This window comes from Parasteatoda tepidariorum, chromosome 10 (genome assembly GCF_043381705.1).
Source record: "Parasteatoda tepidariorum isolate YZ-2023 chromosome 10, CAS_Ptep_4.0, whole genome shotgun sequence".
Lineage (NCBI taxonomy): Eukaryota > Metazoa > Arthropoda > Arachnida > Araneae > Theridiidae > Parasteatoda > Parasteatoda tepidariorum.
This window is the reverse complement of record NC_092213.1, coordinates 63,812,219-63,826,464: the sequence shown is the minus strand read 5'-3', so window position 1 is coordinate 63,826,464 and position 14,246 is coordinate 63,812,219. Positions and strand designations below refer to the sequence as shown.

The window sequence follows — 14,246 nt, the reverse complement described above, 5'->3', positions numbered from 1 at the left end:
ATATTTTGAAAATATTACGAGGTAATTAAAATAAAAGTTAATAAAAACATGGCAATAATTATACTAAACATATTATGGCTAAGAATACACAAAAATTTGGAACAGAAAAAATGTTCACGTTTTATTTAAAGTCGTGCAAGATTATTATAGATTTTATTATAAGTTCTGCTAGAAACCGAAACTAATTATTTAATCCATTTATTATATGAAATAATAAATTTGTGAGAGAAAAAATTATGTCTGAAATATATTCATAAAATATCTAGGTAAATGATTATAAAAAATCATAAAATATCTGGGTAAAAATTATCTTTGAAATCGGAAATCTAATTTAATCCCAGCGTTAAACGCATCCTATTCGAACGTTCGAATCGCTTTCACCAGCAAATTGTTAGGTGAAAGCTTTCCGATAGATGGGAGGAAAAATGAAGATCGCAGCCCGTTAGCAAAATCCGTTCGAAAGCGCGAGGTTTCAGGTTTTCCCTAGGAGTAGAAACGTGACGTCAAAATGACGTCATTTTTCTCTTCCTAGCTCGTTCGAAGTCTGCGAGGTTTGAGCTCCTGCCATTTCCGTATTACTTTTTGGATTATCAATTTTCTACCTTTGGTTTTGCTTCAGTAGTTCATTAAATCGAGCCAAAGTTTGGAGTATTTTTTTCTGCCTCGTGTTCTTTAATCTCCAATTCGTGTAAAAAAAAATAAAAAAATCACGATAGCGATCGGTATAGCGCATGAATGAGAACAAAAGAAGAAAGCAAAGGGGGTACTAATAAGGCCTAGATAAATATCCCGTTAAGGAGAATTTGCGTGAATAGCGAAATTCAAATTTTAGATTAGCGGACTTCAATACAATTTTGTCAGAATATAAATTATTGATTCCTGGAAATCTGCTAAACAATGGTCTTAAAAATCACGGAATTTAGCGAATTAGCAGAAAAAGCTCATGCTTGAAAAAGTCAAAAATGCTAAAAGAAAATTTGTCAAAAGAAATAAAATACCTTCAAAGCATCAGAACAAACTTGAACGATAAATCGATCCAGTTCACGGACTCGAAGAAAAGGGTTTCTCCCTTCATATAGCAACCATAAAAGAGACGTACTATTTTAACAATGTTACAATGAACCAAATTTTGATGTAAGCAAAGTATTGTTAAATTGATGCTATTTCAAGTGTTTGGTAATAAATTTCTGTCCAAAACAAGTGCCTATAACGGATGATAATATAATTTAAATTAAGAAAATTAGTAAATAACTTCAAATTAAAAGAATCAATGAAAGAAAAAAAATTCCAGCTTTTCTTTTTATAATTCCAGGTTTTCCAGATGGTCCACCCCGAGTACAAATAAAAACATATATGTTGACTATATGTAATTTTTTTTTTTACTGCAAACTTTAAATAAAGCTTCCAGTGCCAATGGGCTTTTCTCAACATCAATTGCTTGGTCTTGTGGTGTAAAATAAGGAATAAGATTTTCGGATGGGAAAACTTTTTTTTCTTTTAGCATCATTTCAATTTCATTTGCCATTATTCACAGTCTATCGGGTTTAACGATACAATTTTGAAAACCAACTTTTTTTTAAATAAAGATAATAATTTAGCTTTTAACTGTTAAGAAATATGTTATGCATATTTCAGCATGACAGAGCCCATTTTCATTTTTTCTAGCATTAAGGAATATTAGAATTCCTTTTTGCATTCCTTTAAGGAAATACTTACCGTGGTTTTCAATAAGAAAAACTCCGTACATTTTCCCCAAATGTTGCTTAGAGAGATGATATTTTAGTGCTTAAATTATACTTAAAAAAAATTGATTGAAAAATCAAGTACTTCTTAGTAAAAATGACATCTTCCCTAGAAATTCGGCTTCGAAATTCCTTATATTATATTGATCGAAATAAAAGTGTGTATTGTGATATAATTGAAAATATATAATGCTTTAAAATAAAGGACACTAATTGCAAATTTTAAATTATACTTTAATATTCAAAAGATTTAAATTATTTCATCAAATATACAACAACAACTAAATTCTAACAAAAAAGCATATCAGACACTTTAAATGGCACTTTCTATTTACAAATATAATGTGGAATGGTGATATTGAGTCCAATTTTAATTCACATGTTTTGGTTGCACTGCATTCATACAAGATCTGAACCACCTACATAAATGATAAAAATATGTTATATATTTGAAAAAACTAGAATTTATACATTGATTATTACAAATTAGAGATAAGTAGATAGTGATCACAGATAGAGATTACAAATGAATAAAATTAGATGTACTGATAATTTTGCATTTTTGAAATCTTATTTTCAAGATTTTATTAGTATTAATTGTTTTAAAATTGTGTAAATTTCATTACTTTTTCCCCTGTTTTATAAAGATTAAATAACAGATTCTTAAATGCAAATATTTTACAGGGTAAACAGGAATTATTTTCTTTAAAAAATCTGTTACTGCATTCAATATAATTTTTTAAATCAAACATTGATTATACTACAGGATGCGGCAAAAACCTCAGACAAACAATGTTTAATATAACTTTACTAAAAGTGAATAAATTAACAAAATATAAAATAATAATAAGAGCAGATTTTCACTAATAAATAAATTCAATTTGTTTCAAAGTGGTTGCCTTTTACAGTGATGCAGGGGTGCAAGCATTAATAGAAATTTTCAGCAAAGGGCCACAAGTTTTCTACCTGTAATGAATTGAATTGCAGCCAAAATGATTTCTTCAGAGAGTCCAAAAATTTTTGCGACTTAGTGCAGGCTCTAGTCTCCAAAGTGGACCATATACTGTAATCCGTGAGATTGATATCCGGTGAGTAGAGTGGCCATTCTTCAGATGATAAGTAACTCTTCAGATAGTTCTTCAAATCATGTCCGTAAAATGCACCTGGCACCAATCTTGTGTCTTTTTGACCTTGTGAGCTCATGCAGAGTTTTGTTGTAACATCCAGTTAACATTGCCATGGTACAACAGCCTTTAGAATATCCCACTAGTATACTTATTGATTTATTTAACCACACTCATCCACAAAAACCAGAGGTGTTTTGGCGACTTTCGATTTTGGAGATGTTTAACAATTGCCAAGGTTTTTGGAACGTTTACCGACCAGTCGCTTTGGGAGTTAAGAGCTTGTTGCACAGTAAAGAGTTTGTTGTTTTTGCTGTCTTAAGCCACTGATAAGTTTATTTTAAGACAGAAGGGTGCACTTCTTCGTTTTCCAGTGGCACTATCTATGGTCGAGAATTCGACTTCTGTTGCACACATACAACGCAGTCCCTTTCAAAGGAAGGACACATTTACTCACCATCCATCCATCTGCAGAGCCTAATTTTGACCTAAACCATAGCACGAGCAATCTCCGATCTGCTACCCCCAGAGGTATTGCTTTGTTATTAGATTTTAGGTATTAATTTGTATGGTAAAGAGCTTTCCATCAGTCAAAATGAATATCTTCCAATGCTGACTTGCAGCCCATTGCTAAAAATTTCAATAAGCGTTTGTACCTCTGAATTGCTGCAAAAATCGAACCTTTGAAATAAATTTATTCATTTTTAAAAGTTATATTAAAAATTGTTTGCCCTGGTTTTTAGCCACACTCTGTATTATGTTTTTGTTTGCATTCACTATGAGTGAAATAAATTCCATTATCAAATAGTTAGAGTAGTAATCATTACCAATTTACAATACAAGTATATGAAACCTAATTTTTTAAACTAATGAACATTTAGGCATTCTGAATTTTTAAAAATACTTCCATGAAATAAAATATTGATTTGAAATTTTTTAGCATGGCATTAATTTTGTGGAAAACGACATATAGCTTTTGTTAAATAAAAATGAATCTTAGCTGGCATAACTACTAGCACAAACAGTAAATTCAAAAGACTACTACAAATAATATGTAACACACAATCTCTGATACTGCTTGGTTGTTTGTATAATCATAATATTTGAATTACGCAAACAATTGAATTGAATTTTTATTTCTAGAAAAATTATATAAGTCTAATTATATATAAAAAAATTTTTTTAAAAAAACAGAACTTTGCATATAGGTAGACCTTGAACAGCATATATTATTTCTTTTATAATAGTAAAAGAAGTAAAAACTGCTAAACAAATAGTATTGAACATGCATAAACATAATAGTAAGGCACACTGATAATTACCAAATACGATGATTATTTGTGAAAATTTGTTTTACTAAATATATTATGAATTAAAAATATATTATGTAATATATATTACTAAATATATTATATATTAAATGTATAATCATTCATACATAACATATTTGCAATGACAGAGTACATAATGGCAGAACATATTAACATTAAAGCGAATTTGAGAAAATTGGCTTAAGAATAAATAGAAATACCATCAAAGAAGTTCGCAAATCATCTTTTTCATTTAAGGATAGTTCATTTATATGCTAGACAAAATAAATTAAATTTTATGACTATAATCATAGCTTGTTGTTAAGAGTTCTTTATGTGTTTTTAATGTTTCATGTCACTTATGCTTTTACATTAGGCAACTGCGAACATATTAGTGCATCACAGACCTACAGTGACAACAGCTATGCAATGTATTAAATGTGCATACCTTTCAAATTCCTTTATGACTAGAGATAAGAAAAACTTGGAGTCCCTTTTAGTGGTCCAAGCTTTCTAAAGCCAGCAGGCTTTTAATCTAAATCCACCTGATATAACATGTCAGACAACAGAAAAGATTTTTGTACATATAAGAAATATTATTAGAGATAACCTACTTTAAAATCATGATATTTAACAAATCTCAATTATTAACAATTGACAGTTTTTGATTTTTTTTTTATACTTAATAGCAGAACTTAACAAATTTTTACATATCTGCTAAATTTGAAAGTAGAAAAAAAGCATACAGAAACTTTACCACAAGCCTGAAAATTTCTTTCAGCTTACAACGAGGATCTGGCCAGAACTTGTGCTGAGTTAGTCTCTTTTTTTATTAATAACAACCTTTTTTTTATTCAACTTATCTCCGTTTTAAGTTAATTCTTGAGAGATACATTACCCCTTAACGATCGGTAAATTTTCAAGAAAACGGTCATAAAAGTGCCTATTTTTTTGGCCTTTGTATTTGATTAGTGCTGACATCTAGTTTAAAATAAACTAACTATCTACAATTACCTTAAAAATATCCTGGTACTGCCATCTGGTGTGTAAAATGAAAAATAGAATGTTTTCTGGACAAAAGAAATGAATTAGTTTTATTCTTATAGGTGCGTTACTACTGAACAATATCACGGGAGCAAGAAATTGAGGGCAAAACTTCACCCCGTCATTTTCATGGGAGCGAGAAGGAAGGGGTTAAAGAAAATGGGAATTACTGTGTTTTAAAACTCTGATGTAGAGAAAAAGTTCTGTAGCAATCATTAGCAAGTCAAACCATAAATATTTGAATGAAAAATAATTCAATATACTATTTTGCTACATTTATTTGATTGCAAAATTTGTCAACAAGGATTGTAAAACAGCCTCTTTTTTTTAAGGCAACCTTTTGGAAGGTTAGTGCTTTTATAATAAACCAGCAGAGTTACTCTCGGCTTTGCCACCTTTAGAGTTATGTGTAAGTAACAACTGAGGTAAAACGTTTTACACACCAAATGAGAATTTTAGTTGGAAAATACAATTCACTGTCTTTAATATTTAACACAATTAAACAACAACTTTGGAAAAACAAGAAATGAAAAAGTTTTCCCTTTTCAAAGAAAATATTTATTTCATAAAGTGTGAAGAACATCTTAATAAAACCACCAAAATATAATTCAAACTGAGGAAAAATAGCAATTTAAGTTAAAGTAATAATTTAAGTAGTATTTTAATGTTTCTTAATTAATGTTACTTATATATCCTTCAGCTAGCACCCTCAAATACTTACTTTAGTAATAAATTATAGAGCAGGTTCCTCAATAGCCGCCTCTTTCTGAGTAGCTGCTTTACCATCTTTTAAATGTTCTATGCTATGTTCTTTCTCAGTAGTTGCTTTACCTTCTTGTAAATGTTCTATGGTATTCTGGAAATGTTTATTAATTTGTTCAGTTTCTTCATTTACTTCGAGGTTAGGGAGGAGCTCTTTTATCTCACTCAATAAATGGTTTTTAAGGTTCTGAATCTGAAAAAGTAAAAACTCATACTAATTATATAAGCAATGTGTATTTTGAAGAACACACTCCTTAGATAGTTATTTATAACTATTTACTAACTATAGTTTTTGTAGTAGAAATATTTTCTTAAAATGTCAATTTCATTTTAAGTTTTTAAAAAATAGGACGCAAAGCTAAGCAAAAAATGCTTTTGTAAGACCATTGGTATAGAATAATGCTACAGTGTAAAAAAAAGATAATGTAAGATACATTTCTACAATGTAAAAAAAAGAAGAGATAATTGATTAATAACTATAACATCTAGACAAGGTAAATCACATTTCAATTTAAACTAATTAACATTTAATATACTAGCTTTAAAGTTTCCAATTTTTTTGTTTTGATTGTGATTATTGGGAAACTAACAAGTTTACTTAAAATGAACTTAATGCTGAAAAGTACACATAAATTATAAGAAAATATGTAAACTTTTACAAAAATACTTCCTATTATTCAATCATATTTAAAAATGCAAACATTTAGGAAAAAATATAGAATATTTAAATGCTTTTAGAGGTTTATGTTATAAATATAAAAAGAAAAAACCAATTCATACAAGAATTAAATTTTCTAAAAAAAATATTGAAAATATTTAAATATCTTTAAAAACAATTGTCAAATATTTTTATTAGTTTTCTTTTAAAATAATAAATGAAATTTAGTTTTCAATAACCGGTATTTATATTTCTAACCGGTATTCTTTCAGGATGAACCGATATTTATACTTCTAAGATAAAAGTTACAGGGGGAGAAGAGTTAACATCTTATTGCTTATTTTCAATTTATCACATTATTGGAATAACTTTTATGTCATAAATATTTTAGGAATTGAAAATTTGGTACATTTTCTAATTTAATAGACTAAAAATTTAATTTTTATAACCTCAACAGAAGGAAACATTTCACAAGAGATCAGAATGAATTGCATCTTCAGACCTGATACAGTTCAGAAAATATTTTTGAGTAGAAAAACAAATTATTTGTAAAAATAATAGATAACAATACATTTTTAATGCTATCTGGTTATTCAAGTGTTCTTCTTTTTCTTTTTTTTTTTAATTTTGCACACTGTCATACATTGAATAAAGAAAAATTTTGATTAGCCTAAATATTTCACACATAAGAAATTGTGCAATACTCACTTGTTCATTGCCTTTTTCATGGAAATAAATGCAATGATTAAGAATTTCAACGAGAAGTTGTGCTTGTACACTAGAATCCATACATTGCTTAGCCGTATTTGTACCTTTCTTTAAACATTCTAATACTCTTTTACCATCATGCATCTATGGAAAAATGAAAATTATTACACATTTTGTTAAGTTCAATAAAATACTTAATAAAATTAAGTAATAGTTAATAAAATATATCTGTATTCCAGGGAAGAAGAAAAGTTAAGTGTATAAATTTGTTAGATATCTATATCTTCAATGCAAATTTAGAGGTTAAATTTGCATTGTCTAAACTAATTAGATGACTAACTGGTACAATCCCAAAAATCAATTTTAAAATACATGAGTTTTACAAAGCCAGATAATTGAACGAAGCTAAACAAATTAGATGATTAACTGGTGAAATTCAAATTTAAAATATGACTTTTATAAAAAACCAGCAAACTAAATGAAGCTGCCACACAAATTCTAAATGCCATTAAATTTGCACTAAATACAATCAATAATGCCACTAAATACAATCAATATAGTAAAAATCAAATTATTCGGAATCTGCAGGCCAGCTATCATTTCAGATTTCTAATTATTCTGGCTCACTAAAGAAAAGCTACTGTTTTTATCTGAAGTATTTCTTCTTCAACACGAGAACATAGATGGAGCACAATGCAGTAATCATGTAATTATACATGAATATTTTATGTTTTATTTTTAGTAGTTTAGTTCTCTACCTGTTTGTGTGTAGCAATAAAATTGTTTTTAAAACTGATATGATCATTGTTGAATAATTTTTTTCATAAGAATATTTTACAGCTATCATTATCATCAACAAGACTGATTTTTTATTCTAGATAATGCGTTTCAAATGAAGAATAATAATAGACATGTATGGTTGATTTTACTGAAAGAAATTATTAATAATCCTAAAATGATTATTGATTCAACTTCCACTATGACAAGTATGATCATGCCAATACACCCTCACTCTTGAACACTCTAAATTTTAGGATAATGTGCCATACATAAAAAATCCTTATTTAAATTTGAAAAATGACTCTTGATGTATGTTTCTGAAAAACAGGAGATTTTCTCCACTGTCAAAAACTTTGAATTGAACCATTTATCCTTCCAAAACTGTTATAAAACTTGTCTCCATTTTCTGAATATAAGGTTATGTGTTGTAATATCTTTAAGCCAGTTGAATTGCATAGAATTGACTACAAACATACAATTAATATTTAAAACTTTACATTTTCATAATAAATTGTAATAAATTATTTTATTTTTAAAGTCTGTGTAAAAACCATTTAGAAAGTGCATGATTAAGCAATCTAGTACAGAAATCTAAGAATTCGATAAATTAACAAATGAAGAAAACATATTCTTACTATAGCTATGAAAACGTTTGTAACTGTTATAAGTGTTAACTATTTTCAGAACGGTTATGACAAAAGCTTCAAGAAATTTTGAAGTTGTGCTCGGAACATATATTTACTGAAAAATTAAAAATTTAGTTACTTTTCAAATAAAATGAATTCAAAAAATGGTTGTTTCTGCAAAATATAAAAGAAAACTGACTAAAATATAAAATTTTGACTAAACATACAAATCAAAAGGGCAGTTACAATAATTTATCTGGGCTGATGAAGTAGACGAACATAGGTCAATATCAATAATTTAATAGAAGGCAATGAAATGGTATAAAAAGTAAGGATATAAAATGTATTGCTTCTTTCTAAATTTTGTTATCTTTCCCTAAAAATTCCAATAGCAAAATTCCAATTTAATTTTTAAAAAAATGGCAAACATATTCTAAATTGGACCAAATAACCTTTTATAATTTCTCACTTTATTCCATGTCCATTCCGTTATTGAAAATATGTAAAACACAAGTAATAGGTAGTATGCTTTACATGTATGTAATTAGTTTGTTTTTTCTTTATAAATTTCTTTTTCTGTTTACAAAAAGTGCTAGTAACAATATTCTAATTGAATTTTTCCAAATTGGACCAAATAACCTTTTACAACAACTAGCCATATTTCAAGTCTATCCAGTCATTGAAAATATATATAAAACGCAAATAATAGTATAATCAAATGCATATAATTATACAAGCAAACTGAGCTGAGTATTTATAAATAAACTAAATTCAAAATAAATAAAAAATTTAATTTTCTACAAAAAAACTTTAATAATGAAGGAAACAATAAGATACTAACTTCTTCGCCTTTTGTAGCTAAGTTTTTCCCAGACCAAAACAAGTGTGAACAGACGGATACACCCCGACACTGATCAGGTTTCTTAAGGAGCTTAGAGGTTGCAAGAGCACACTGTGTTCGAAGTGGTTCGTGGTTTTCTGCAGAGAAGCAGGACATCTGTTCTACTGTTGCGATTATTAGTGTTATGGCTGATAGTTGAGCTTTGCTCTCTGATATTTCTTCCTCATACAGGGAAAAAGCCTGGAAAAAAAAACAATGATTTGAATAAGTTAGCTTAATGTTTTTAAACTGATTTTAAACTAGTTATGTAGATTTAAGACACTGTATTTAAAGAAAAATATCATCTACAACTAAAATAATATATCGAAATAAACTTTAAACATATCACAACACGTTTTTAGAGTATGTGATCAATGATTTTTTTTTCCCAATGCCCACCTGGAGAATGACCTTTCATCATAAAGGCAGATTTGTTGGTCACTTTTTCAGGGGCACCATATTAGGTGGGCCAACGCTGCTCCCACAGTAAGGACAGAGAGTACAGAGAATGACAGAACATTTATGCCTTGCCCGGAATTCGAACCCAGAACATTTCCAACGCAAGGCCTGTTCCCTGATCTCTACACTTGCCGGTCGGCATGTGATAAATATAAAAAGGAACAAGGAGTTAATTTAATGGTGGCTATCAATACCAGTCGCATATCCAGAAGTAAATTTAACGTTTTAGGGGCAAAACAATATAATCAATTAATCTGTTACAATTGTGTTAGTGCAATATTTAATAGTATATGAACTATGTGGGAAATGTAAATAACATTATCTATAATAGATCAGCTGAATGGTGATATAAACTAAATCTGGCAGGTAAAATAAAAGAAACACAGATATTTCATAATTTTTGGAGGTTCTCATGGTCTTCCTCTCCATGTAAAGCAAATGCGGGTTAGCTCCATCAAAAAGTCCTCCACAAATGCAAATTTCTTCCAATACTCGATTCAGGAGTTTCCTTGTCTTCTGGATTGGTTTCCAAATTACAAGGACACGGAATTGAACGTTAGTAGTCATAAACCCATAAAAAAAACAAAAGAATGCACTAATTGTTCAAGTATAATTCTTTCATTGAAATCTTTGATTTTAATCTACACTTATATAGCATAGACCTTTCCACCACACCTTTTTGTTCACTTTGTAAATCTGGAGAGAAATTGGGCAGGGACCACCTGCTTCTATGTGGGGCCCTTCATGGACACACTGAGTCCTCAAGATATTGGGAGGCAAGAGAACTTTTAAGGCAATGACTTCGGTCTTCTTTCTTTGTTATCCTATGTACATTTGTATTCATTATTTATTTCATCTTTCTATTTGTACCTTTTTGCCTTGCCATTGGAAATAAAAAAAAATCTTTTTTTATTTTTTTAGAAATTGGAAACATGTTACTAAAAAACTAAATTTAATTTCCTTTTCAAAAGGAATAATTTTTAATTTACTTAATCTTCAGATTTTTTTCTCTCTGAAAGATTTTGAACCCTTTAGAAGTTGTTAATCCCTCAAGGGTAAAAAATATGATAAGTAATAAAAATCATACCTGTGAAACAAATTCATATGCTACTGCTTCATGACCTTCATAACCTATTTGTCCTGAAGCTAAAGCTCCCTGGAGAAACAGTCTTAGAGGAAGCTCAGCCATTTCAGCTTTAATTAATACATTTACAGTTTGAAGACAAAATCTAAATATTTTCTGGCATTTTTTCTCCCAGTTATCATCCTGCAATATCAATAAATTTTATTAGAATATCAATATGCAAATATATAATAAACTCAAATTACTTGAAGAATATACAGAGCCAAAGGAAATAATATTCTGATAATGCATTATTACAATAGCATTGTTTCTATACAAAATTAGGCTTTAATGATTGCATCAAATTTTAAGTAGTAATAATTGCAAGTAGTATAAAACACAATTATATTATGTCTAGGTTTTTCTGAGAGGTACCTATTTTGTAAAAATTTATTCATAATTTGTGAAAATTAAAAATTATATTAAAAGAACAACACAAAAATATAGTAAAAATATGGATTTATCGTTTCATACGGGATACAAAAATAAAATTTAAAAAAAAAATATTTCGTGAAAGTTGAATTTGTGAAGGTACCACTAAACGGTAGTAAATTTGGCCTGAGCAGACCCCTGATTATGTAATACTCCTTATGATTTGGAACAAAAATCATTCCATATTCACCATCAAAAGGTAATGAAAAGAGTACACATTTTGACCAGCAAATTTTCCTGAATATGAAAAAGGTTTTCATTATGATACTATAAAAAATCCACAAATTTTCCAATTGAGAAAACATTTGCAGAATAACTGTTTAAAAAATATTAATTTAGCAAATAAAACACTATAAGGTTTTATTGTAAAAAGATTATGCCAAAATTAACAAAAAAATTTTTTTAAACAAATGGAACACTAACAATGAACAAAAATTTACAAGTTAAAATATATGCACACATTACCTCTTCACTGCAATTCTTGTACCTAAAAGCAAGCTTGTATGCTTGAAATACAATTGGTGCAAGAGTAAATCTAATACGCCTGTTACCACCATTTCCAAAATGTTTCCGAGTTGTATTGAGCATCTAAAATGTGTTTTAAAACCATTAATCATACCATACATCAACCATTAATTAAAACCATACATCAAACTATTAAACTTCTTTAAAAAATAGTTTGAATTAGTAAAGAAATAACTGTATAAATTTAAAAATAAAGGATATAATAATAAAGAGTGAAAATGTTTTAATTTTCAAATAAAAATAATTAGTTAAAGAGTGTAAAATAAATTTAAGCTTACTTTTGAAACATATTTTAATTCGATACTTAGTAAACAGTTTAATAAAATGAGCTTAATTGCTTCCTTTTGCTCCCATAAACAAAGGAGGTAAATTTTAGTCATACATTTATATAAATCGTAGAATGATTTCCGGAAATTTTTCGATTGATCCTTCTAATAACTTTAATGACAAGTTGCTAGTTGAATTTTCACTAATGCTGCACAAATGCAACTAACATAAAAATATTACAACATTTCATTTTTAATTTAAACACGAACAAGGATTGAAAGGTTACTGGAAAAAATTTTTTTTTCCAGATAATAGTCACCCTACATTGATTGCGGAAGTATCTTAAATGAGAAGGGGCTCTCTTCCTCCCTGTGTGTGTATATACATATATATATACACACACATACACCGAAGAGCCATTACATTATGACCACCCTGCTAATAACATGTAGGATCACCTTTAGCCCTCAAAACTGCTAACACCGGCCGTGGCATTGATTCCACAAGGTGCTGATAGGTAGTCTGAGGTATCTGGTACCAAGTGCTCACCAACTGGTCCTGCAATTCCTTCACACTGCGAAGGGGTAGCGTGGCAGCACGAATTTGGTTTTCCAAGTAGGACTCTCCTGATTCCGATCAGATATTTCTCATTAGTTGTAAAACCAGAAACGGTTGACTCAAAAGATTTTTTTTTAAACACATGTATCTCAAAATCATGATTTAGTAAAATTTATGCACCATAAAAAGTTTAAATTAGCAAAACAAAATGTAACCAATAGTTGAATCAAATAAATTTAACACTCACTAAAAATTGCTGATCAGGAGACTCTGCTTGCAGAAGATTGATGAACCTGCCCATCAGACCTTGCTCTTCAGCAAAATCTTCTGGATCATCTTCCTCAGACGGCTGATCAGATTGGTCTTGAATCAAGGGTGAAACTAACTGCAAAATCTGTTCAACCTAATAAAGAAAAAACAGAAGATCAGTTCTTAATTAAGTACATAAAAGAAAAATATACTTTAAAAACTTAAAAGAAAACACTCAAATCAATTCTATTGAACTTTATTTTCACAGAAAATTTGAGCAAATAGAATTAAATTTTGAACCAAAACATAATCCCCATAAAATATTTAAATTATAAAAAAACAGTAAAAAAAAAATTACAACAAAAATACTGTTTTTGAAATTGCATCAAAATTTTCACTAAACTTAAATAGACAATTAATCCATAATATTAAGACCAGCATGAGTTAATCAGTTTTAAAAATTTTGAAACAATTTAACTCAAAGCAGAATTTCACACTCAAAAATTTTAAATTTTCCAAAAATTTCAGTATGGTTTAGGTTTAAGTGCATATACGCTGAATTTTTAAAAAATTATTCTGTCAATAAGTGAATAATAACGACAAAAGTTTTACGGCATAAATACTACATGTAAATCAAAAAATAATGATTATTGCTTTCAATGAAAAAAATACATAATTTTTTAATAAAATAAAATTGCGATTAAGTTATTTATACTTATACCTCAAGAAAAAAATATACGTGAAAGGAAACATTATTTTAATAATACAGACATCTGAATTTTCCTCCATGGAATTTAATAAATTCATTTTGGAAATATTTGAAATAGACAAGACAACAACACATCTGAAAGCCATATCTTAAGTCTGTCCAATTGTAATTTTGCTGTTAATTGCTATCACGGATTTCTAAGTTCAAGTCTTTTAATTCTTACTCATTTAATACATTTTAGCTGGATTTTAGATTGCAACACCTTTTCAGGCATAATATTGCAAAAAAAA

General features: G+C 28.6%; 1 protein-coding gene across 11 annotated transcripts in view; it reads right to left on the bottom strand.

The window, feature by feature from the left end:
• Positions 1 to 1,955: 1,955 nt before the first annotated feature.
• The window catches only part of LOC107448764 (Vacuolar protein sorting 35), a 33,089-nt gene continuing 20,798 nt past the window's right edge, over positions 1,956 to 14,246 (bottom strand). For all 11 annotated transcript variants that reach the window (XM_016064083.3, XM_016064081.3, XM_016064077.3 and 8 more), the window contains 7 exons: positions 13,246 to 13,401; positions 12,114 to 12,236; positions 11,181 to 11,360; positions 9,596 to 9,835; positions 7,349 to 7,492; positions 5,942 to 6,175; positions 1,956 to 2,161 (listed from right to left, as the gene is read on the bottom strand). In XM_016064083.3, coding sequence (XP_015919569.1) covers positions 5,954 to 6,175; positions 7,349 to 7,492; positions 9,596 to 9,835; positions 11,181 to 11,360; positions 12,114 to 12,236; positions 13,246 to 13,401 — 1,065 coding nt within the window. In that variant the 3' untranslated portion in view covers positions 1,956 to 2,161; positions 5,942 to 5,953. The remainder of the gene's footprint in view (positions 2,162 to 5,941; positions 6,176 to 7,348; positions 7,493 to 9,595; positions 9,836 to 11,180; positions 11,361 to 12,113; positions 12,237 to 13,245; positions 13,402 to 14,246) is intronic.